Source organism: Gracilinanus agilis, chromosome 4, assembly GCF_016433145.1.
Source record: "Gracilinanus agilis isolate LMUSP501 chromosome 4, AgileGrace, whole genome shotgun sequence".
Lineage (NCBI taxonomy): Eukaryota > Metazoa > Chordata > Mammalia > Didelphimorphia > Didelphidae > Gracilinanus > Gracilinanus agilis.
The window spans coordinates 61,581,234-61,606,762 of record NC_058133.1 but is presented as its reverse complement, the minus strand read 5'-3'; the positions used below and the strand labels follow the sequence as shown (position 1 = coordinate 61,606,762).

General features: G+C 39.0%; 1 protein-coding gene across 9 annotated transcripts in view; it reads right to left on the bottom strand.

The window, feature by feature from the left end:
• DCAF6 (DDB1 and CUL4 associated factor 6) overlaps window positions 1–25,529 on the bottom strand; it is a 158,033-nt gene that overhangs the window by 19,017 nt on the left and 113,487 nt on the right. For 5 of the 9 annotated variants that reach the window (XM_044673605.1, XM_044673606.1, XM_044673607.1 and 2 more), the window contains 4 exons: window positions 22,543–22,664; window positions 20,958–21,044; window positions 20,019–20,337; window positions 15,113–15,154 (listed from right to left, as the gene is read on the bottom strand). In XM_044673605.1, the coding sequence (XP_044529540.1) occupies window positions 15,113–15,154; window positions 20,019–20,337; window positions 20,958–21,044; window positions 22,543–22,664 (570 nt within the window). The remainder of the gene's footprint in view (window positions 1–15,112; window positions 15,155–20,018; window positions 20,338–20,957; window positions 21,045–22,542; window positions 22,665–25,529) is intronic. The other 4 variants (XM_044673608.1, XM_044673609.1, XM_044673610.1 and 1 more) reach the window with 2 other exon arrangements.

Below are 25,529 nucleotides of genomic sequence, written 5' to 3'. Positions count from 1 at the left end.
AACTCTATTTTTATGTTTGTTGTTTAAAATGTTATGTTCTACATAAAGATTCCAGCTCTTTCACAAAAATGTTCTAATGCCTCCCCCTTGTCATATCAAGTGACTGCCTCAAGCTTTTTGTAAGGGAATGTTAGCAAAAGTACTACATTTAAATATATACATTTATAGTTACATGTAGTTAGTAGTAACCAGCTGGGAGGATAGTGATTATTTTAATCTTGAAGAGTCTCCAAAATGACTTCATTTCACTTGGAAGGAACCCAGGCAAATGGGGTGGAAGTTGAGGAAATACATCCTGTACATCCTTACCCAGACTGATATGCGTGTGTATAGGTATGTGTATCTCTGTGCGTATCTTAGAATCTGACACACATAGCTAAAAGGAGAGGTGTTGAGAGATTAGGAAAAATACCATCAAAAAGATTTCTTATGATTAGCACAAATTAGTCCCAGAAAATAGTCTTTCATTAGAGAAACCAAAGTTATTTCAATTGTGGAAAAGCATCTGGAGAGGACTGAACACCGAGCTGGCTTCAAGGCCTGGAGGTGTACACATGGTCCAAGGGGAACATTAGACTCAAAGCTAAAATTTTAGGGGGATTCTGAAGTGAAAATCTAAATCAAAATGTATGTATAAGATTAAAGTGATCCAAATTAAAACAGCTCATAAAGGCAACTAGATTGTATCTGGTTATTTCCTGTATCTGTTTGCTACCTTTTTTTAAACCCTTACCTTGTCTGAGAACCAATACTGTGTATCTGTTCCAAGGTAGAAGAGCAGTAAGGGCTGGGTCTTGGGGGTTAAGTGACTTGCCCAGGGTCAGCCAGCGAGGAAGTGTCTGAGGTCAGATTTGAGCTCTCGGTCTACTGAGTTGACTGTACCTGTTTGCTTTCAGTATTTCTCTACTGCTTACTGTTTCCTACAGTGAGCTATTTCAGTAGTGATATTTTTTGTTAAAAAGATGAAAAACTCATGGTTACAAATATATGTGTGTATGTAGATACAGATGAACAAAGCGTGTGTCATACACATGCCTTTCAAGCCACTTGCCACTTCCTAGCTCTGGGCAGGGCACTTTAACCTGGGAGACATATCCCAGAAGGAAAAAAACCTCAGTGTTTAAGGGCTAAAATGGCATCCCTAAAGTTCTCAAGGAATAGAAAACATGACATTATTTACCAGTCAGTTCACTCAGAATCCCTATTGGCATGTCAATTAGGTAGCGATCAGGGAATCCAGAGTAAAGGCTTCCTCAGTGATCAGGGGCAGGGTGGGAGGAAGGCTGGCCTCTTTGGCCTCTCCCCCAGGCTCCCCAGCCATTGACCGGACCAGGCCCCTGCCCAGAGCTCTGGGATGAGCCCGGCCGTGCTTGTTCAAGTGTTTCAGGCAGGTCTGGTTCTGGGTGAGCCCAACTGGGGCCTGGAGTGGTTTACCATTGCCTTCTCCAGCTCATTCTCGAGATGAGGAAAGGGAGGCCCTAGGGGGAGGAAATTCAGGAAGACGAGTGCCCTTGCTTCCAAGCCCTGTGTTCTACCACTGCACCACCCAGCTGCCCACCACGGCACTAGTCCCCTGACATTAATGCACACCTCAGTTAAAGAAATAGTGCAAAATGTCTATCAGTTTCTGGTACCCGCAGGCACGTTCCACCCTCGGCTGTGTTTCACAACTCAATTCTACAACATCTCCAAAATTGTTTACTTAATACTTTGGGTCTGGTTTCTCCTCACACTCTGCTCTGTTCTCCAGCACCCCACTGTTCTTCCTGCAAATGGCCCTCCTGCTTACATGCCCTTGTGACAGTCTCCTAAGTGGTTTTCTGCCTCAATGAATTTATTTCTAAAGCATACACTTAACCCTGTCACTCCCCTGCTCAATGAACTCCAGTGGCTCCTTATTACCTCGAGGATAAAGTACAAATTCCTTTGTTTGGCATGTAAAATCCATTGGAATCTGGCACTACCTTCCCAGCATTATTCTGTATTAGTTCCTTTCATGCACACAACGATATGGCCAAACTGGCCTTCTTGCTTTTCCTTGGTTGGCTTTTCTAGACACCACACTGACTATGAATGCATTTTGTTTACTGACACAGAAAGGTGCTTGAGGGCTGGGAATGTCTGACTTCTGCCTTTGTGCCAAACACCTGGCACAGTGACCGGCACAAAGGAGGTATTCAATATACGGTAAACACAGATCTGCAATTCTTGTTGGCCAAATGACTAACTGCACTCCCTGGTGGCAATGATTACCTACTACAGGGATAGCTCTCAGATGTTCTCCTTAATCTGAAGCATTTTTACTTAAATACTGACTGGCCACAATCTTTAATTGAGGTTTGGCAGGTAGAGAGGGTGACCAAAATTCTCAGATGTAGGCTGACAATTCTTTAACCTCTCTCTGGAGGCAGGATACTAACAATAATAACAAACTTGAGTGGATTTCTGATATCAATGACGTGTATTCTTTATAGCAGTCCAGACTGCATCCCACTCGAGCCTCCTTGTCCTGTGCAGGTCTTGTCCTTTGCTTCCTACAGATGCTATCAAAAAGCCTCCCTCAATGTGTGGGAGACTCTCCCCAAGTCTTTTAAGCTCTTGCAGGGCACCACTGGAGTATTCGGACTTGTGAGCTTCCAGATGACCTCAGAGTGGACAAGGATGTTGGAGGCCATCTAGTCCAACCTATACTGAACAAGGATCCTGTCTAGACCTCACCTGACAAGCAGCCACCTTAAAGTTGCTTTAAAGAGCCCTATTCCACTTTCAAATCTTCATCTGCCTTGCTAAAACTTCCCCTTTTCTGCTCCTCCTGGGTCAAGCAGAACAGGTCTAATCCCTGCTAATCCCTAAATCAATCTTGTCAATATATAAAGATATCTATCAGGTGCCCTCTTAAGTCTTTTCTTTTATAGGCTAAAAATACCCACTTCTTCCAAATGTTTCTCAAGGGCAAAAAGCCTTTCCTTTCCCCTTCAAGGGGATATAGCCTAGAAAGCCAAGCCCTCAGAAATGGACACAAGGCTCCAGAAGTGGTCAGAGGAGAACAAAGGTCATCCCCTTGAGTGCAGGCCACTTTGCTTCTTGTTTCCTCTGATCACACAAACTTTGGAATCTCCTGTGAGTAGCCACCAATTCGTTCTTTGCATTCCCCGTGTCTGGCTCACAGCAGGGACTGAACAAATGCTGATGGATCTGTTGGCTGCTATATCCTGAGTCTGCCATACTTGTGAAATGAGTTTTGTTTTTTTTTTAAAGGTGAGTTTAGGACTTTGTATTTATCCCTGAAAAATTCATATTATTAGAGCTGACCTAATAGTGTGAAGATTTTGGGAGACCTTGACTCTGTCATCTACAGTGTCAGCTATCCCTTCCCATGTTGTGACATTTGCAGATAGGGTCAGTATGCTACCTGAGTCTCTCTGTCTCTCTCTGTCTCTCTGTCTCTCTCTCTCTCGGTCATTGATAAAATGACATAAGATCACAAACTTTAGAAGGAACTTTAGATAATGGTGAAATTGAGGTACAGAGAGAGTAAGTGACTCGTCCATGGTGATAAAGCTGCTAAGTATCTGAGACTAGATGTGAACCCAGGTCTTCCTGATACCACTCCTGTGCCCCAAGACACAGGTCCAAGATGTGGACCAAGAGAAGCTGCCTCCCTGGTGACCCAGAACCCTGACTGACTCTGCAGGTCCATGGCACCAGTTTTAAATTCACCAAATTGCCATCAGCTAGAGACTTGAGCAAACATTTTGCTAAAATACAAGTAGATATTCTTCAACAGCACTCTCCTGGAAAAAGAAAGGAAATGAAGTGAGCCTCCTGTATCCTGCTCCTGATGCTGGTTCTCTGTAACTCCTTTCTTTGCAGATACTCTCTATCCCCAAATGAATAATTGCAATCTAGAATTCTGTCAGGAATCTAAGCAAAGCTTAGTGACTTGACAGTGTTGGCAGGCACCACGATCTTCCCTTTTTGGAAAACCATGACATGCGTGCCATACTATAAGGATGATAAGATTTCAACCACATACTTACAAAATACTTCAAATAAGCTATTTTACCCAATACTCAGAACATTCATTGCTCTAACCACTGTCCCTTTGGCCTCCCATTTGTTTAACCTAACTTCAGTACTTGAGCTTGCCAAATGAATTTCACTGGAATAATACATGAATTCTACATATATTTACTCTATAGTTAAGTAGAAAAGGCACTAATCCCCATTTTACAGATGAGAACACTGAGACTCAGAAAAGTCAAGTGACTCACTTACAGTTACAAATCTTATAAAAATGGCATAAAACAGGACTAGAACTCGGGCCTTTAAACTCCAAGGTATAGAAAAAAGATCACTAAATTGGGTAGCTGGGTTTCAATTCCACTTTTGATGCTGATTAGATATGTGACCAAGGGCAAATATATTACTTAGCCTGTATTTGACTCAGTTTCTTAATCTGTAAAATGGGAATAACAGCACCTATCTTCCAGCGTTGTTTTTAGGATAAAATGAGATCATGTAAGTTAAGTGCTTTGCAAACCATTAAGAGCTATATAAATGACAATTCTTTTGTTATTATTAAAAAAAAGTAACAGTAATGACTTAATTTGGTATTTATTTTTCCAGAAATAGTTAAAAAAAAGGAACAGGATGAATCTGAAGGGTCCAAAATGTTCTACATCTCCCCTGGGTGGAGTCAACTTTAAGTGCTTAATAAATTATTTACCGTTATTGTAATTGAGAGCTTAAAATCTGAAATTCCTAATCTCCTCTCTTTGCTTCTTCCTTTCTCTGCCACAATCTTTATCATTTAGATCCTATTTTAAATAATAGCTATGCCCCATACCCTTTCAATAATGCATTTGATTATTAATTTTATCCAATTCATTAAATAATAGCATCAAACCTCATAAGTTGAGCTCAAAATAGATCAATATATCATTCTTATTTCAACAGTCTGAATAGGTACAATCATGCAAATTTAGCATAAACATTCCCAAACATAAGCAGAAATTAAATGGGAGCCTAAGAAGCAGGAACCACAGTCAATTCTCTTGTTTCTCAGCATTGGCAAGGCTTTTCCCAGAATGCAGTTATGACCCCACAATTTAAGAACAAAGGAAATGATTTAAAGGCTGACAAAGGTCTCTGATGAAAAGTTAAGGGAAGTCTAAGTATTGATTTATTTCATATTTAAAATATTCCAGGATACACAAAGGAGAGTGACTAGTTAACCACTTATGATAATAATAATAAGGAATGCAATCAATACTTATATAGTGGTAAGAAACTTTATCCATATTGTCTCAAACAATTCTCAACTCATCTAAGTGGGGGGCAGGTGCTACTATTATCTCAATTTTAAAGATGAGGAAACTGAGGCAATGAGAGGTTAAGTGACTTGCCCAGGACCACACAGCAAGTAAGTGGCTGAGGCAGGATTTGAATTCAGACCATCCTGACTCCAAGACCAATATTCAACGCCACAGAGCTGCCTCTACTATAGACAGAACAAGAAAAACCAGACTGAAATTATAGCAGGTATGAAAACAGCACAAATAGTTACGTCAAGGTTGTAAAAAACTGAAATGTTATCTAGGAAAGGCATAGAACTTTTTTCACCTATCAATTTAATGAGAATGCAACTTGATAAATTCACCACACAAATGCAAAGTGTCATTATTCTTCTTGCTTTCAGAAGTGGGTAAAATTGTAAAGATCTGACAAATTCGCATTCTCTCCTAAATTCCACAAAATAACCCCTCCTTCTACTTGGAGTTAAACTAAAGGTTCCCTTCTACTTCTGCAATCCTACAAATAATTATTTCCTTAGAAAATAAAATGAACAAGTCTAATTTGTTCTGAAGGACAAAAATTTCTTGTAAAGTTTATATAAGGGAAGGGAAGAGGTTTTTACACAGTTCCTATTATGTGTCAGGCATTGTGCTAAGCACTGTTTTTAATTATTACCTAACTGAATCCTCACCAGAGCCCTGAGAAGTACGGTTGTTGTTATCCCCATTTTTATGGTTGAGGAAACTGGTCAATAGAGGTTATCCCACAGCTAGTAAGTATCTGAGGCCACATTTGAACTTGGGTTTTCCCGACTACAGGGGCAGCGCTTGGGGAATATTCCCTCTCTCTCTCCATGCCAGCAGCAGAAAGGTGCTATGGCTGCTGCTTCGAGTTGTGCTCATGTTCTCAACACCACGTGGCTTTATCTGGAGGAGGGGGCAGGAAATGGATTAAACTGGTTGTAGATACTAGCAGGAAGGTGGCCATCCCTGGGGACAGGACAAAGAAAAAGAAATGCTCTCAGTGGGATGGCAATCCAGGAAAGAAGTCAGGGATGCTCTGTTCTACCTCTGAACACAGCTTTCTTTTATCTCCCCTATTTGTTTTATGGATTATTGGCTTAGTTTTTCTATTCAGAAACAACGTTAATTTGGAGCCCTCTAAATTAAGAATTTCTCATAACCAAGAAAGCCTGGACTAATGTTTACTTCTGCATCAGCTAAGAAAAGTGTTTATTAAGTAAATCAATGAAAATCAACGATAGAAAAAACTCTCCAAGTACTGAGGGGAAAAAACCACCTAGAGTAAAAATGATAGCACTTTTTCCAAGCAGAAAGTAAAATAAATGGGCATTTCTAATAACCCCAATGTAAACCTGCAATCTAGCCACTGCAAATGCTGGTTCCCGAGGGCAGAGTGGTAACTAGAACTTCTACCAGGAAGGCTAATTTAAGGTATCATTATACACATGGTTGAGATAACAGGAGAAAGATCATAGACTAGAGAGGCCAGAATATTCTTAGTGGATGGGTGACTTGCCCAGGGTCACAAAGCTAGGAAGTGACTGAGGCCTGATTTGAGCCCAGGACTTCCCCTCTCTAGGTCCATCAATCCACCAAGCCACCTAGCAGCCCCTCTTTCTTCATTTTTTGCTAGTTTTTCTTTCAGATTGCACAATACTTAGTAAGACTATATTATATAGCCTTCATCTCATTTCTAGGTGGAACAATTTGCTGACGTACTGATTATTAAAGAAATTTTCAGTTTTTAAAAGCAAGTGTGAGCCTAGTTGGTTGGTGGCATCTTTTTCATGATATAATAAATATTTTATTTCCAAAAATATCTGTTGCAGTGGCAAAAATCAGAGGGCTTGAATCATCATCAAGAGTTCTATGATCTTAGATGTTTCCTCCTGGGGCCTTTAGCTTTGGAGGTAAAGCCAAAAGAAAACAGAGAGAGGAAGACCATCTAATTGCCCGAGTTCTGCCAGATGTGCTCTCCTCTGACAAATACTGGCTGAGCACTCACAATGCAGGGGATGTGCCACACGGGAGTGGAAGATGAAATCCTTAATATGAGCCAAGGATGCCACCATCACCTCACTTGATCCTCACATAACTTTATGGGGTAGGCCTCAGAGATACTGTTGTCTCTGTTTTACCCAAGGGCTAAGTCACTGCTCCTGGCACAGGCAGGATATGAAGTGAGGAGTCTCCCACCCCCATGTTCAGCACTCTTTGCAGGACTGACTCTGAAACCTGGTGCTAGAAAGGCCGGAGCAGAGACAGATCATGTCTGGTGTGAGTGATCAGGGAAGGCATCATGGAGGTGGGATGTGAACTGAACTTTAAAGAGAGAAGGAGAGAAGGTCTCAAAGTCCCTTGTTCTCCATGGCCATTTTCAGCCCTTACCCAGCCACAACCTCTCAGCACTGTCTCCTCCTTAAGGTGTACTCCATCCTATTCTGATCCTTGTTGTCACCTATATACCTCTGAGGGGGCAGAATGCCATAGTGTAGAGGCGGGTGGACATACACAGGTTTAAGGTAAAGGGCTTGAGCAAAATCTTTTGGCCTTCAAATGAGAAAAAGAAGACAGGAGTGGCAATCATGATTTCTGACAAAGCCAAAGTAAAAATAGATATGATTAAAAAAGACAGGGAAGGTAATTACGTCCTGATAAAAGGCAGTATAGACAATGAGGAAATAACAGTGCTCAGTATGTATGCACCAAATGGTATAGCATCCAAATTCGTAAAGGAGAAACTGACAGAGCTCAAGAAGGAAATAGATAGTAAAACCATACTAGTGGGAGATATAAATATTCCTCTTTCAGATCTAGATAAATCAAACCAAAAAATAAATAAGAAAGAGATGAGAGGTGAATGAAGTCCCAGAAAAATTAGATTTAATAGATATGTGGAGAAAAATAGAGTTTTCAACAAAGATTTGGTGTGCTAATTAATCATTCTTATCCATTAAAACAAGTTCCCCTTTTGCAATATGACTAATATGGAAATGTTCTGCACAGCTTCACATGTATAATCAATGTCATAATATTTGCCTTCTCAAGGGGAAGGAAAGAGGGAATCTGAAATTCAAAAATTTAAAACAATGTTAAAAAATTTAAATGCAATTAGACAGTGTTTAACAAAATAAATAAAATTATATTAAAAACAGGGAGAAAAAAGGTCCCTATTGGGATTCTTAATAGTAAAAAACTTAACTGATCTTATTTGATTTATTATATTCTAATGAGAGTAATAAAATTCCACTTATTAACCAATGTTCTGTGTCATACTGCATCCAATTTCTAAGATTCTCTTTTACTTAAGATGTAAGAAGCACTATATCAAAGTAAAATCATGGCAAATAAAGAAAGGAATCTGCACATTATCTTACATCCTTTGTAAAAATAAGGATTTACAGTAGCTCACTGGTGGGAATGTTAGCAGATAGAGAAGAGTTAATGAGAGGAAAAGAATGTTAAGAACTTGGGAAACGGAAAAACAGTAGGTGAGGACATTTCTTCCATGTCTTCCACTTGTGGGAGGGCATTTATGAGAGATTATTTCCCTGCCCTCAGAAAGATTAATTATGAAGTCAAATAGGGATATCTCCAGGATGACCATCACTCATGATGTCAGACAAGAGAAGCAGGAAGCAGTGCAGTCTGGTGCTAAGAGCACTAGATTTGGAGACAGGAGACCTCTCTTTAAATCCTCTAAGAGGCTGGACATATTCCTTCTCAAGTATAAAATGAGTGGGATGGAATGACCTCAAGGGTCTCTGCCATCTTTTAAAACTCATCTTATTCTTAAAGATTCCATGATCTTGAAGATAGCAATCTGGTATTAGTACTTAAAAAAACATAGATGAAGATGATCCAAAATAGGGAGAATTAATAAATTTAGTTTGGGAATATGGTATTTTTGGTAATAGATTTATCTAATTATGTTTTTCTTAATGAGTATTAACATAAATTTGTACTTCATGTGGGCATACCTAACTGAAGTGTGCTGGATAGGAGGGGAGAGATTGCCATCAATCAGAATCTATGATCCACATGAGGATATTTAAGAACTGGATGTCTCTGGGTGAGTAACTGCTGCTGTTCTCTCTCTGAGACTAGCTGTCTCTTATGCTCAGGCTGGAAGCTTTGACCTCTCAGTTTTCCTGTCCTGGTCTTGTCAGTTTCTCCTTTGGCAGTTGTCTTGGGGTTCTGGGCCCCCAGAAGCTCACCAGATTTGTGTCAGACTTAGTGTGAACAACCAGTTGGCTTTTGTCCTCCTGCAGCTCCAAACCCTCAAACTCCCATGATGCATTAGCTTCAGCCTTCCCATATAGCAGGAATTGCAGGTAAGTGTCACCATGAATGGCAACAACAGTCTCAATGAGCTATTTTAAGGTGGTTACTGGTTCATTATCATCACTCCATGCTTGCTTTATTTTTTCTAATTTCATCTGAAGGAGGAAGATAGATGGTCCAATGGACTGAGAGTCAGACCTAGAGACAGGAGGTACTGGGTTCAAATCTGCCTTCAGTTAATTCCCAGCTGTGTGACCCTGGGCAAATCACTTTCAGATCCCTGAAATTCCCACAACTTGTATTGATTCCACAGTATCACATAATTAGATGATTTCTTTAAAATTGACTTAGAGGCTCCTGTGTCCAAAAGACAATCATATAAACAACTTCCCACTTTCAGGGTTACATGGGGTTCAGTGCTCTGCGGAGGGGAGTGGACCGAGATAATAGGAGTCATAACCTCTGGATCAAGAAACCTATAGTTGTCTTCCTATCCTTCACTCCCTAAATTATTCACTTCCATTTGTACTTCTACTTCCTGTGCTTCTGTATCTTCATTTTCAATATGCTTTAGTCCACTTCTCCAGGAAAATGTTCATAATTGACTGCTTCCATCATGTTCTTTTCTGTGAATCTTGCTTTGGGATATTGCTACTGACCACCTGGGAATACTTTGGATGGGCCCCATTTTCTTAGTAAAGTTCTACATAGTTTGCATATCTTCAGCCTGAGCAGTTCCCTGATAATATCTGCCTTGATATTCATAATACTCTCTGTTATAGAACTGGTTGCCTTGGTAATAATTGCCATTGCCCCTGTAAAAGCCTCCATTTTGTCTAACCATTTGCCCCCAGGATCTGCATTCTCTAATAAAATGACCCTGCTTTCCACAAAAATAGTAACTAGGACCTTGATTGTTAAAACTCATTTGTGGACCATTAAACTACCTCAGTTGCCTATACTGTTTTACTGGAGCCATAATATTTTTTTCTTACTTGTCTGTTTTGTTGAGTTTGACTTTCAATTCCCTGATTTCTCTCCTCAGGTCCTCCACTAAATTATTGGTTTCATTTTCTTGTTTATCTCTGTCAGCTTGGTAAATGTAGATAGCAATCCATCTTATGTCATCAAGGCCCATTTGTGCCCAGTCTGGACACTGTTGTTGGAAGTACTGCCTTACTACTTTGCAGGAATTCCTGACAAATTGCCTTCTTAGTTGTTTTATATCCCTGTCTCTAGATATGTCCAGCCCAAGGTAATGTTCTCCCATGTCAATAAGTTTATCCATAAATTTGGAGGGTATTTCTCCAACTTCCTGCCTAACTCTTTCAAATTTTGTCCAATCCCCAGGTCTGTTTGAATGCTGCCTCATTGTGTTTACCAGCGCCAGTCTTGCCTTTACTAATTCTTCATAATCCTCAGGAACATTGACATCCCAATCTGGAGGAATTTGAGGCCACTCAGTTGTTTCTGATACTATCTTTTCCTTTTTTTGTTTTGTTAGCAATTCATTGAACAAAATTTCCATGTCATTATAAGTAGGGTCAAATTGTTTTATGATTTTCTCAAACTTCCTAATGACAGCTACTGGTTCCACTTCAAATGATGGAGTGTTCTTTTTGAAACTGTCAATGTCAGTTTGAGTAAAGCTTTTATGATGTTTAACATTGACCATTTGCCATTCTTGTGTAATTACTGGCATCTCACACAGGGGAAAGAAACCTCCTTCAGCATTCTCTAATTCAGCTGTCTCTTGTTCCAACTTAGTTCCCACGTTCATTTTCAGTTTTATTTGTTTAATCACTTGGCCATATTCATTTATCATGCCTTCTAGGTATTTTATTTTCAGATACCTTTCATTATCATGTGTCTGTTTTAGTTTCATTGATGTAAATATATTGAGGATGTAATATATAAACATCCTAAGTAGGAATGCTATTACTACCCCACATCCACCTAATGAGATCCATTGCAGAATATCAAACAATGTCAAACAAAGTAAATTAAATATGGGTTCTGGGAATGGTATCCCACAGATATACTGTAGTATCTTTTTAGTAAACATGTTGGTAACATTCCCCACATTGATGTTAAGATATTCAAAGATCATATTTACTGTTGTTCTTTCTGCACTAAATGCAGGCCCTCACTGGGTGTCTGAGAAGGCTTTTTACTAGTGATACACTATAGCTCTTTGGTGCCCCCTGTAAAACTCTGTCATGTCTGCCTTTTATAATAATCAGTATTTTCCTTGTTTTTAGGTCTTTTTAATCCTGTTTTGGCTCACCAACTGTAATTTGGGGGATATCTGGACCCTAAATATTGATTAGTATTGGTATTAACCATCAGTTGGTGGTGGCTGTGGTCAGATTCCTGAGTTGAGTTAGATCTTGAATTTGACAATTAGTAAACATGGCTGAGTCTAAGCAGTTGAAATAATCCTGCTCAAATATACATATATAAATTATTTATTGTGAATATAAAATTACAGGAAAGGGAAAGGAAAAGGAAAACAGGTAGGGAATAGATTTCTTATTGATCTATATGTACCCTAAATCTAAAAATTCTATATATACCAAACCCAAATTTCTAGCTTGCAAGAGCTGTCTTCTTCCTTGACAAAATTAAGGCTGACCTAAAACTTCCTATTCTATCTATACCCTTATTCTACTATTTTAATTTAATTTTATAAGTAATTCCTTTCCTTCTCTCCAGCTTTAGAGAAATCAGCTCTTGAGAGGTTCTCAGTAGAATAGCTCTCTCCAGATCCTCCTGGCCTCCTTTACCTCTGTAATTTAGCAGAGAGAAATCTCAGCCAGTCTCTCTCCAAACTGATGATCTAATCCACAACTTTCAGAACTTCCCCAAATTTTTTCAACCAACTGTCACCAACTTCTCTCAGGATTTGCAGAGAAAAAACCAAAACCTCCAACCTCTGAGTGTCAGATTCCCAGAGTGACCATTATTTTTCCTCAGATCCCTGGGGCTCTTGGAAAATCTCTTAAAGAAACTTCATAAAAATTCCAGCTGACTTCTTAAAAGGTAAACTGTCCATAATCTTTCTCTAAACTGGAGACCTTCTTATACACAACCTTATTAATTAACTCAATTTCCTAATTAACTAACAAATAATCTATTTCCTAATCTAGAGATTATGACTCCCATTATCCCAATCCACTCCCCTCCAGGGAGTACTGAACCCCATGTAACCTGAGAGTGGGAAGTTCTTTATATGGTTGTCTTTTGGACACAGGAGCTTCTAAGTCAGTTTTAAAGAAATCACCTGGATACTGTGGGATCAATACGAGTTGTAGGAATTTCAGGAACACCCCTAGAAGTAAAGAAGTTACCACCTAGAATGGTTTCCCTAGGTCTACTGAGCATGGAGCATTCCTTTTTGTTAATGCCCAATTCCCCTGCAAATCGTGTGGGGAGGGATTTATTATGCAAACTAAGGGCAACAATTGTGTGTACACCAGAAGGGGAGATTTCTCTAGAGCTGCCAGAGAAATCATTAGATCTATTCCCAATATTGTTTTTGGATAACCCAGATCCTGATATGGAAAAGCCAGATTTATGAGATCCCTAAAGACATTCCTGAAGAATTATGAGCCACATCATCAATACATGTGGGATTACTGAAGTCAGTAGTTTCAGTACCAAAGATGGTCCACCACCAAGTATTCCACAGTACCCTTTAGTTAAGGAAGCCATAGAGGGAATAGCCCCTGTTATAGCCCCTGTTATAGAATCTCTTACAAAGCAGAAGATCATAGTACCCTGCAGGTATATAATATATATATGTATATATATATTATCAGAATATAACACTCCAATCTTAGCAGTTTGAAAAAGCCCAAGTTAGATGAGCAAGGCAGACCAGTATATAGATTTGTCCAAGATCTAAGAGCCATTAACAATAAAGTGGTGAAAAGATATCCTGTGGTACCAAGTCCAGCAACAAAAATTTCCTCCATACCCAGCAATGCAAAATTTTTTACAGTTGTAGATCTCTGTTCTGCATTTTTCTCCATCCCTATCCACGAGGACTCCCAAAAGATCTTTGTCTTTACATGGAAAGGTATCCAGATTACATTGCAGTGATTGCCCCAAGGTTATTCTGAAAGTCCTAGTTTGTTCTCCCAAATTTTGACAGAAGACCTGGCTAACATCCATTTTAAAGAGAGTAGGCTAATCCACTTTGTTGATGACCTGTTGTTGGCTTCCCCATCAGCCAAAGCCTGTCAAAGGGGCATTAAGCACCTTCTGCTTGAATTGTTTAAAAGGAGACATAAGATTTCTAAGTTCTACCTTTAAGCCGATACTTAATATTCTAAGATGAAAGGTAAGTTTGTTTTGATAAACACAGCTGAAAACATTACAGTTCTAGTTGGACTCTTTTCTGAAAATGTAGGAACCTAGTCCCTAGTATGAAAGAGAGAATATTAAAAAAAACAGGCCTGACATATTCATATGACATATGATGAAGTTGCCACAAGACATCAGTGGAAAATCAGTGAAGACCAAGAAATGATGCTGAACCTCTCTTAAGGTACTAACAACTCTAAGATCAATGCAAACAAGTGTGGGACATCAGAACCCAGATTTTTACTGGGGAAAATGCCAGTTTGTGGCTTCTATTGTTACTTCTTCCCTTTCCCATATGGCTCCTTATTGCTGAAGGCTGCTATTACTCTGAGGATGTGTTAAGAGTCTCTTCTGTCTCACTTTCATATGATAACCTACTTGACTTCTGCCTTGTTCTGATGAGGTAGTAAATGCAATTTGTACCCAAACTAAGTTTTTGGTATAGATGACAGATAGAGATGAAAGTTCATTGGAAAGTACATTTAAAAAAAAGAAACAAAATGTAAACAATAACACTTGTTTGACAGATTTAACATAAGAGGAAAGTTTGAAGAAATTCAAGACTTGACATTGCCGTATCTCAAAAAAAACCCCACATATTTAAGCCTATAAAAGTTTTGTTTCTGTCATAAATAAAGTTATTTGTACTATTTGGATGATGAATTCTGGTACATGTTTTTGATCATTGCTCAAAACTTAGTATGAAAATTTAAAGGAAACAAATATTTTTTTCAACTAAAATAAAAAAAAGGTATACTATTTTTTGAAAACATTTATTTCAAAGTTTCTCTTTTATTTGACATCCCGGAGAAGTTAACACTGGTTCTATCTGCACAAAGTCATTTCTTTTCATTTTATTCCCATGCAATTCATGCAGCTAAATACAGAGGTAAAGCAGCCTGTTTTTATAAAGCACAGCATTTAAAGTTCAGTCAGTCTAAACAAAGTATTAACTGTTAATAGGAAAGATGGTTAGCAAGGAAAATGAGGACCTGATAAATTCATCGGAAGGAAGGAAAGAAGGAAGGAAGGGAAGGGAGGGAGGAGAGGGAGAGGGAGAGGGAGAGGGAGAGGGAGAGGGAGAGAGAGAGAGAGAGAGAGAGAGAGAGAGAGAGAGAGGAAGGAACATATTGAATTACCTCATTATTCTATCACCTATTGCTGTTCCTCTGACATTAAATCTAGTGAAGGGAACACAATAACTAAAGTCATTCACAAACACCTCAAAGTGTCAAATCTTTAAAGTATTAAGTCCTCCATTTGAATGATCTGTTACTTCATTTTAAAAAAATGGATGTTTTCGCCTGTAATTTGGAATACTAAATAAGGAGTATGATATTTAATATTGTACATGGAAACTAAGACATCAAGAATAACTGAAATGGAATGGAGGAAAAATCACTGGGCCTAGTCCTTCTTCTCTTTTAAAAAGTGCCATACACAGTAATGTGTGATCCCATTAGAAACTGAGTCACTGATATTCTCTCTTGGGTACATAATAATTCAAGGACCTCATTCAGCAGAGACAGACATGTCTGCAATGGATTTAAATGTGCATTCTTTTTTCTGAAAACATGATCCACATCTAATTTTTGTTGTGTAAAATTCTATGTAGCCACCAGTCAATATCTAGTAGACCATCTACTGCCTGTTGCATTTTAGCTCTTAAACCAGATGACCACCTAATCACTATTGCTTCAAGAAACCTAAAAGATACTGTATCTTTTTGTAAGGGTTTATAGTTTTTCCTTTCTGATTGTGCTTACTTATTCCTTTTTTAAAATTTATTTCCCACTTATAAGACTCTCTTCCATGAACAAATTTGGAGAAAGACCAGATGCTAAATTGACATTTTCATTTCTAACAAGTGAGTGGGGTATTTTATTGGGATGCAAACATAGCCTAGTTAATCTCTTAAGATTTATTTAATTTACTGTAGTGAGTTTTAGGGAAATATTTTTAAGAGTTAATTGGAGCATTCCATTTAAAACTTCTATGTTAGTTGTTAACGCCTTTTTTCTAAAACATTTTCTTCTCATGCTTGATCTCAGCAAAAAAAAAAAAAATCTGGACCATATTTTCCCAAACAATTTAGAAGAATGCATATTATACAATCTTTAAATTTTAAGGGGCTAACTTTGATGGCACACATCCAAAACTGGTGCACAATTTTGTTGTGGGGAAAAAAATGGCTTTGCTCTGTTCTAAGTTATATGAAGATCTTTCAATAAATGCTGGGATATTTAGGTTGTCACTTAGAAATAGAAGTTTATACAACAGAAATATGTAGCAGCAGGTAATTGTTCATGTTTGTCAAATCACACAACTTATTCCATAGGAACCAAGAGCATTCTGAAGTACATATAGTCTCTGGATTCTACCTCTAGCAGAGTGCTGGGAAGGAGCCTATAAAACACATGTCCTTTTATTGTGACATTTTATCCAACTCAGGAAAGCTATGTGTTAGAACAGGTGTCCTGAAGTCTATCAAATTAAATTATGAAAACAGGAGCTTCTCAAAGAATAGCTTTGGAATCCTTACTCTCCTTGGAAACAGAAATCCCTGAAGATTCCCAAACGGAATATAAACTTATGAAGGCATTTTCTTGACTCTTCTCTTCAGGACAGAAATGAAGATACCCACTTCTACTAATTTTTAAACAAAGCTGCCTGGCAGGATTTCCTTGGAAGAAGGGCTTATATATATATATACACACACACACATTAGAAAGTACATTCATATGTACATAGTTCATGTTTCACTATAAGAGTGGTAGCATTTTTTCCCTCACAGTGGAAGTCTTAAAAATTGCATCACTGGAGGAAATACTTGTCAGGACAAGATTATAGACCTCATGAAATATTCAAGTTGAATAACTTTTAACATAGCTTAGAAGTTAAGGCTTATATTTAGTCTTAAAAAGAAACTGCTTTCCCAATTTCTGAATCCAAGCCTGCTTTTATAGATTTTGGCTCACTAGATTGTAATGAATAATGTAAATTTAGTAACTTGGAGGAAATCTGAATCTCATTATGAAAGAAGTAGTGTCTAATGATTGTAGCAGTCTCTCCATCACATGAGTATAAATGCACAGCTATAATTTTTTTTATGTCTTTTAAGTTTAGATTGCATATATTTTAAATATATTTTACCTGCTTGTTTGTCCTGCATTCTTCCACCACTTTGTAAGTTTCTTGGGGATTCTGTCATTCTTCCTATTTTTTACCTATCATTCTCTTATATAAGCAGGAGAGTTTTACACAAATAATGGCTGAAACCCTGAACTGAGTGAGAGAGTGGTAACCAGATACCAAAGAGCAAGAAGAAAGGTAATTCCCTGCCTCCAAAGACTGGCTAAACCCTGGGTCAACCTTAGTGTATGGATCTATCCAAGTACTTGAGTATGAGGTGAGGTGAGTCTGCTTAAGTATGGAGTTATCCAAAATTATCCTCAGTCTAGAGAATGTTGGCAATAATGGGTCATCCAATATTGATGTGCCTTTTTGGAGTGGGTCTAAGGTGCCCCTGGCTTATAGGAAATGGAAGAAAAGAATTTCCTGGAGCTGCCCTGTGCTGAAAACAGACTCTAAATTGCTTTAAGTCACGTGAAAACAAGAGGGCCAAGTGCTCAACTATTCCTCTTTTTTTGTTTTGAAGCAGACAAAGGATTTTAGTCTCACAGCAGTGAGGGAGGGCAAAAGTTCTTCTACCCATGAATCTGGCACCTGGCTTAGAACTTGAAAGCTCAGGGAGGCTCTTGGGAAAAGGTAAGATGCAAGATTTGCTTTCAAGTCTTCTAAGAGCTATGGTAGCCTTGCCAGACTTTGCTTTTGGATGTCAGACTCCAAACTCCAATGTTAAGAAATCATCATTTCCTGGCTACATGATATAGAGCAAATCATGTAATTTCTTAGTGCCTAAATATTCCCATGGGAGGAACTGACTTAGCCCAGGTGTTGGAAATACTAGCAAGATACTAAAATGTGATTTATTGTAAGCATAGGTTTAAGAGTCAGAAGATTTGGATACTTCAGTTCTTGACTCTTTTTAAAGAATATCTCCATACATACACATATACATACAAATATGTATATGTATACATATACACATGTGTACATAGATTTGCCTGTGTATGTGTGTGTACATACACATATATGCATATATATGTATATATGATTATGGGTATACACACATGCACGTGTTGTGTGAACATGGAAAAGCCCAATCTCTCTGGGACTATTGCTTCAAAATGAAAGAATTGGACTATGTGGTCTCCAAGGTCCCTTCTAGCTTTACAATTCTATGGTTCTATGATGCTTTATCTGTAAGAAAAACACTGATAAAAAAAAACAAACCTTATTAGATGTGTTTTTGCCATAACTTTGTTATTAGTCTTTGGTCATTAGTATCAATGGTCATTTGAGAAATGAAAATTAAATAAAAAAATGGAAGTGATGAAATGTGGTCAAAAGAATACTGGACTGAGAATCAAAGACCTGGGTTCTGTGCAATCTCAGATTAAGTCACTTGAGCTCTTGGGAACTGTTACTGCATCTGTAAAATAAAAGGCTGGACACAATGTTCTTTAAAGCATGTTTCCACACTAAGTTCTAATGATTTGATGACCTCTCTGCATAATTTTTTATTTCACTTAAATTTAGCTATATCAGAGAGTCTGTAGAGTCTGTTTCTCTAACTTGATCTTTAGAAATCATCAATATTTTTTAAAAATTAATTTCAGTTTTAATCTTTTTGTCTAAGAACGTCCTCTGATAGCAACTAAATTCTAAGGAAGGCCTAACTGAAATGAAAAGGAAACTGCTGTAAACTAAAAGAGTGGTACAGGGGATGCTCAGAGTCAGTGAGGGGCAATGAGAAGACAAGATGATGAATAATATTCCTTGGCCTGAACATGAGCAAAGAGAATCTGCTTTGTAAAAAAAAAAAATAATGCTCTCTCTAGCAGATCTTACCCGATTATGACTAAAGGGAAGCCAGAATTCTTTTACTCTTAGGGAACCCCAGTGGCATTGAGCTGCCAAAGTAAATAATATGCGATATAATCTGGAATTTGGGTTCATAGGGTCTTCTGTCTTAGTTCATTTCCACAGCTCTTCTCATTTTGGGGCTTAATTATATATTTCTGAGGAGCTGAATGTCAGCTCACCTTTTTTATGCCATGTTTAGCTAAATTAAATGTCTAAATATCTTGCTCAACAAGACACCTCTCCTAAGCACATGAAATAAAATTTCACTGCTGCTTAAACTAAAACCTGAAAGACAAAACTAAGTTCTTTGAGAAAGAAAGCCAGAGAAACATTGACTGTGACGGCATTCTTCGGGGAATTTTTTTTCCTAGAAGAGTTAATAAAACAATGAATTTAAATGGTCTATCAAATATAGAATGAGAACAAAACAAGTGCTTTCAAAAATGTAAACTTTTAAGGAGCTAGGAAAAGGGGCTGCAGCCATGTAACTCCTTCTGTACAAGGTTCAGTTAATGAGCACCATTTCCTCTGCTTCTAAATTGAGCCACTGAGTTCAGCAGAAACTGGGGATAAAAATACTGTTACTCATACAGAAAAATACATCCAAGCCTCCTCAATTAATGGTCACTATAGAAGTGGTATAAATGTGGTGACAGATGTTTTCTACAAGACTGCCTATTCCACTGTGTAACTTGTGAGCTAAATATAAGCTTGGTCCTCTAAATAGCCAGTCCTCTCCCACGTGTCTACCCTTTTGCTTCCTGCCTCTGCTAGTTTAGATCCAGGCTCATGGCTACAGTTTTGCAAGAATGAAAAAATTCAACTCATTTCTTAAAAAGGTCTCCCCCAAAGAATATGATATGTAAAATCATGTTTTGTATTTTAAAAAGAATATGAGTACATAGGCTGATCAGGCAATCTGCATGCTCTTGGGGAAAGCAATTCAGGATCAAAGCTTCATCCTCTCTTAGCATTTGGTGTCAAACTATTGGGTGTCAAACAATCGCCTAGGAGTGAGTGATACGCATTATAGACAAAACCAAAGTGCTCACTGACCTATGCCCTGGTCCTGTTCGATATCTCGCACCTGGGATTAGGACCGGCTCGTCATCACTGTCATCAGTTTCCTGGAAAGTGGAGCTCCGGGCTAAGGTTTCCTCCTGAGGGAGCGGCCCCGGGGGTTCTGCCTGGGCCTGCTGCTCATCTTGGGTGTCCTCTGCATGGGCAGCTCCCTCCGAGCTGGGCTGAGTGGAAGGGCCCTGCTCCTGGCTTTTTTCCTCTGGAGAGGATTCTTCTGGAACTTTGCCAGAGTTGTCATGGTTGGGGTCATTTTTTTCTTCTGAGCTGCATCCCAGAGACTCAGAGAAAACGGTTTCTAATTGTGATCAGAAAATGATGTGTGATCAGTTAATCTTCCAGCTACCATGAATCATTTAACCTGATTTTAGGGTTGCAAAATGACAGAAAGTGTATGCTTTCAATGGACATTCACTTCTGTCTAAGTGCTACCATACTTTGCCATAATAGGGCTTTTTTAACCATGGGGTAGATGCCAGGCAGTGATACCACTGGCTCAAAGGGGACACATAATTACTTATCTAGTCTGATTCCAAATGATCTGAAAATGAATACCGTTTCCATTATTGTGACTATTCATTTCTTTTTTTAAAAAAACCCTTATCCTCTGTCTCAGAATCAATACTGTATATGGGTTCCAAGACAGAAGAGCAGTAAGGGCCAGGCAGTGGGGGCTGAGTGACTTAAGGGAACACGGGTAGAAAGGAAGGTTCTCAGGTCAGATTTGAACCCAGGACCTTGCATCTCTGGGCCTCATTCTCAATCTACTGAGTTACCTTGCTGCCCCCATGACTATTCATTTCCAGTGAGAGGAAAAGCAGGGAATCCATTTATCCTGAAAAATTCTTGAAAAGGATTTGTGGCTGAGAAAATACTTGTACTAACTGGAGTTTTTGTTCCCACTCTGAGGTAGCCTACCTGGATCTGTGGGATTTTGAACTGTTTCTTCTGCATATTTGCACTCCTGAGTCTTTGTGGTCTCCTCAGATGACTCTTCAGGAGCTACTGGAATGGAAATATTGAGCCATTAATCTGTGCATAGCATATAAAAGCAGGCAGCAACGTATCAGCCCTCTGAATCCAGCCTTTCTTAAGGTGAGCCTACTTAATTTCCTAACCCTATTTTGCTTTTCTCTCTCTCATTATTTCTTAAAGCTAATGGTTTTAAATAACATTTTATACCCTTTAGGACATGTAAAATTGTAGTATGATCCTGAAGTCAATCTGTTCTGATCCTGGTTCAGTTACCACCAGGCTTTACTGCAGGGATTCAGTCCGTGCAGGGCCTTCCTGCCACCTCAGACACAGGTGGAATGGATCATATCTTTAATTTTATTCCTTTTCCACAGCCTACAACTCTGAAATTCCTTTCACTTTCCATCTCTGCCCGTGCCTTACCCCTGATAAACCTGCATTATCCGGCCTCCCGCTTCTTCCTCAGCCCGACCCTCACCCTGCCCCTGCCCTCCCTTCACTTTGGACCCTCTCTGCCTCCAGCTCAGCTTTTTACTCTGTGCAAGTCTTCAAGCTCCTGGCCTTCAACAGTGCTCCTGCTAGGGCACGTCTGCTCCTGGAGTGCTAGGAGAGAAGAGGGGAAGAACGAGGCACGGATCCGAGAGAAAAGAGCGTGTCTCCGAGGAGGACTCCGCTGGGGTCAAACCCTGGAGGAGGACGGCGAGGGGAGGCCTGCTCCCTCCCTTCTCTGAAGCAAAGCCCTGAAATCCGCTCGGTGCCTTTGGCCCAGGAGTCACTCAGCTCCACCAGTGGGCTGCAGCACGCGTGATGACCCTTTGTGGGACGGGCGGCAGAATGCCATGTGCCCTACGGCGGGGACTCGGGGAGAACAAGCAATAGCAGAGGCCCCGAGAGAACGGCCGAGGAGCGAGTGCTCAGGAGACCAGTGGCGTGACACATGTACAAGCAGGTATTACTAAGGAACAAAGGAAAGGCTCCCAAGGTGGCACCTGTCAGGAAATGGAGAATCCAGTGCATGTCAGGAGAAGGACACCACAGGCCCTGCAGGCTACAGAAACATCTCACAACTGGAAAAGGCAGGAAAGTGTTGATGAAGAGTGGAACCAGAGGCAGCAACAAAGGCAGGCCCTGCTGGGGTTTTATGGAGAGGAGGAGGAGGAGGAGGAAGAGGAGGAGGAGGCTGCACTCCCTGAGATGGCAGGGGCCAATTCCATGCATGTAGACCCCTCTCTAGCAGTGGGTTAAACAAAGGGCAGCAGATCAACTTGGAAAAGCATAAAATAACGTGATTTATGTTCTGCTGTATTTTTATTTATGTTAAGTGTTTTCCAAACACATTTTAGTCAGACTCTAGCCCCACAGAAGTTTTATACCTCGCTTTCCCCCCTGCTCTGAACAAGAGAGGACCTAGGCAGAGGGAGAAGCCCCAGGAGCCCTGGGTCTGCCTTCCCTCAATCTCAGGCATGACCAGCCTCCCACTCAATGACTTGGTTTCAAACTTTTAGGGACAAGAGAAAATAATCCTTACTGGCTTCCCCGCTTGGAGGGGGCGGCTGTGGCTGGGAGGGGCTTGGGAGGCCTCGGGGTGCATCCTGTTCCTCAGGCTTGCTGTGGCTCCCACTTCCTCTGGAACTTGAGGCGGTGCTGCTCCTACCCCCAGAAGAGACCATGAGTGACTCAAAAGAACAGGATTATAATCACTCTATTGCAAATAGTAATAATATGGAAATAGGTTCTGAACAATGATACACATAAAACCCAGTGTGGAATTGCTTGTCAGCTCTGGGTGGGTGGGTAGGGGAGGGAAAGAACATGAATCATGTAACCATGGGAAAATATTCCCGATTAATTAAATTTCAGAAAAATTAAAAAAAAAGAAAAGGAATAGGATCCTAAAGGATGGGGTACTGGGGTGCTTTCACAATCATTTCTAATGCAGGTGACAAAACAGAAACCAAGCACAGCCACTGAAAGACCTGTTTTTAATTTGCACATATAAAGGGTAATCTTTTCAAGGCCAGTTGAGAGTCTAAGTTCTATGATCTAAGCCTCATAACAATAAGAATTAACACAAGTTATTATACTATTCCTTTTCCCCCTGCCACCAATTCCTTGTCAAATCTGGATGACTACATTCTTGGAATGTGGTTTTTGTACTTTTATTGGCATTAATGTCTAAACGCATCTTTCCTGAATGAGGCCATAAAATAATATTATCTTTCTCCCTTCTCCTGCCACTGGTAAATGGTTCATCCTATCCATTCTTCTGAAAAATCTCACCATTTTTAATCTATCCTGGCAAAGGAATACTTGTATAAATGCCCTTCTTGGAACCTTCTGCTGGCTTGGTTATTGTTTCTTGAGGTCTAACAACCAAGACTACATCAGTATTTGAGTTGTAACCATATCACGCTTTGGGGGAAAGAGAGGATAAGATTCCCTACTTTATTACAAATAATTTCCTGCTAGCCTTTGATTGTTTTAATTTTTTATTTTAATCAAACACAAAACAGAATGGGCTTTTGTCTGTGTGTATGTGTATGTGTATACATACATACATATATATATACATGCATATATATATACACACACATACATATAAGAACAGAAAGAGACTGAACATCAAATTATATATGTTGCTGTTATATAATGCTTGCTTGTTTTTTAAGTATATAAGATCAATCTGTATCTTTCAAAGCTGTCCAGATTGCCTTTACTGATGCCAACAATCCTACTTTATTTCTTTCCTTCCTTTCTTTTTTTCCACTTCCTCCCCCACCATCTCACTGTATCCAAAGAACAAAAAAAAAAAAAAAAAAATCCACTCTGGGATTCTTCTAACACAATAGTTTTCAATGAGTACATAGATTGTGATAAACTGTGATGGGGGAAAGGGAAATTTAATTATGTCCAAGAATAAAATTAAATATCTCAAAAGAACTTGATAATAGATGAGAGAGAAAATTATCTTTTTTTTTTTTTTAAAGTTTGGAACAAAACAGAAACAAAAATAACACAATAAACTTCAGAGACAACCAAAGTACAACTATCTTAATAGGAAACTGCTTTCAGTTTTCTTCCAAGATGTTATAAAAAGATTTTAATTATAAAAGTTAATGTGTTTTATGTATTAATGAAGATTCCTCCTCCATATTAAGGTGACTTAAAGATTTAGGTAGAAAACCAAGGTGTAAAATATATCCTACAGCTAACTGTTAAAAGGCATTTCCCAGCAGCCTTTAGTGTCTTTCCTACTGTAGGGCACATTTACTAATCAAGAGAGAGGTCAGAACACTCCATGTACAACATGTAATGTGGATATACTCTCTCTTCTTTCTCTGATTGTAGGCTTCTGTTATTAACTGAAGAGGGACATTAGCTCTCAATTTCTGGCTCTTTTAAATTAAAATGTAGGAAAATGTTTTCTCTTTTATTTAGCTACTCCTGACTTTTCCCTTTGGGGAATTGATCCTTAGTGTCATCCTCAAATCTAGGTTAGTCAACAATTCAGTATGAAGAGATGTAAGAAAATGACTTTGGAAACAATTTCAAAGCTTCACTTACACAATTAGTAAAGTGGGTAGCTTTTATTATTAAGGTGTTACACATAAATGAATTTTGCAAATAAAGGAAGATTACTCTTTTAGTGTCGAATTTTTGGTTATTTTTGCTTTTAATGCACTCTTTCATCATTTTTTCTTTTGCTTTATTAAAGTATGTTCAATATAATTTATCCTTTTCTTTGTGATCTGAGTCATCATTTTGAATATCAGTTATTGTACAGTGATAAAATACAGTAAAGCCTTCAGGAATATTGAAGTAGAAAGGACTGTTCTCCCTTGCACTAAATGCATTACTGTTCATTTGGGGCTTTAGAAGCATTTGTTTCTCCTTTTTTGGTAGCTGACACTTCTTGTTGCTGTCATTATGTTTACTTCCAATATCAATCTTTGTTCCACCTCATTCCTGACAAATTTGTGGCATCTCACATTCTGTAGGGAGGAAAATTAGATGATACCAGTGAAAGCTGCATGAAGAAAAAATAAATGAAGCTCCCAGTGATGGCTTGAAAACCTCTCCTAAAGCACACAAGGCTTTTTCTGGCTATTTAGAGTTTTCTCTTCCTTTCGCAGCAAATACTTTGTTCTATATGGTCAGGATGGCTGAAATTTGGCCGAGGGGCAATGAGAGGCTTTACATACACTGCTACATGTAGGAAATGTATTTGTTGCCACTTGCAACATTTTAATTATACACAAACAAAATTTTGTCTGGCTCCTAGATATGTTTAATGGATTTAGAATGTTCAAAGGAAGGCACAGAGAAAGAATATTAGTTTCAAATCAAGGAAGAAATGGTAGAAAGGAAAGAAGTGGCAGGTTCCTAAGGAAAATAAGACTTTATCCGTGTCATCTATTGAAGAAGGAAGGAGGCCACAAGACAGAAAGAGGTTGGGAGAGAGGGAAAGGGAGGGGAAGGGAGGGAAAGAGAAAGAGAAAGAGAAAGAGAAAGAGA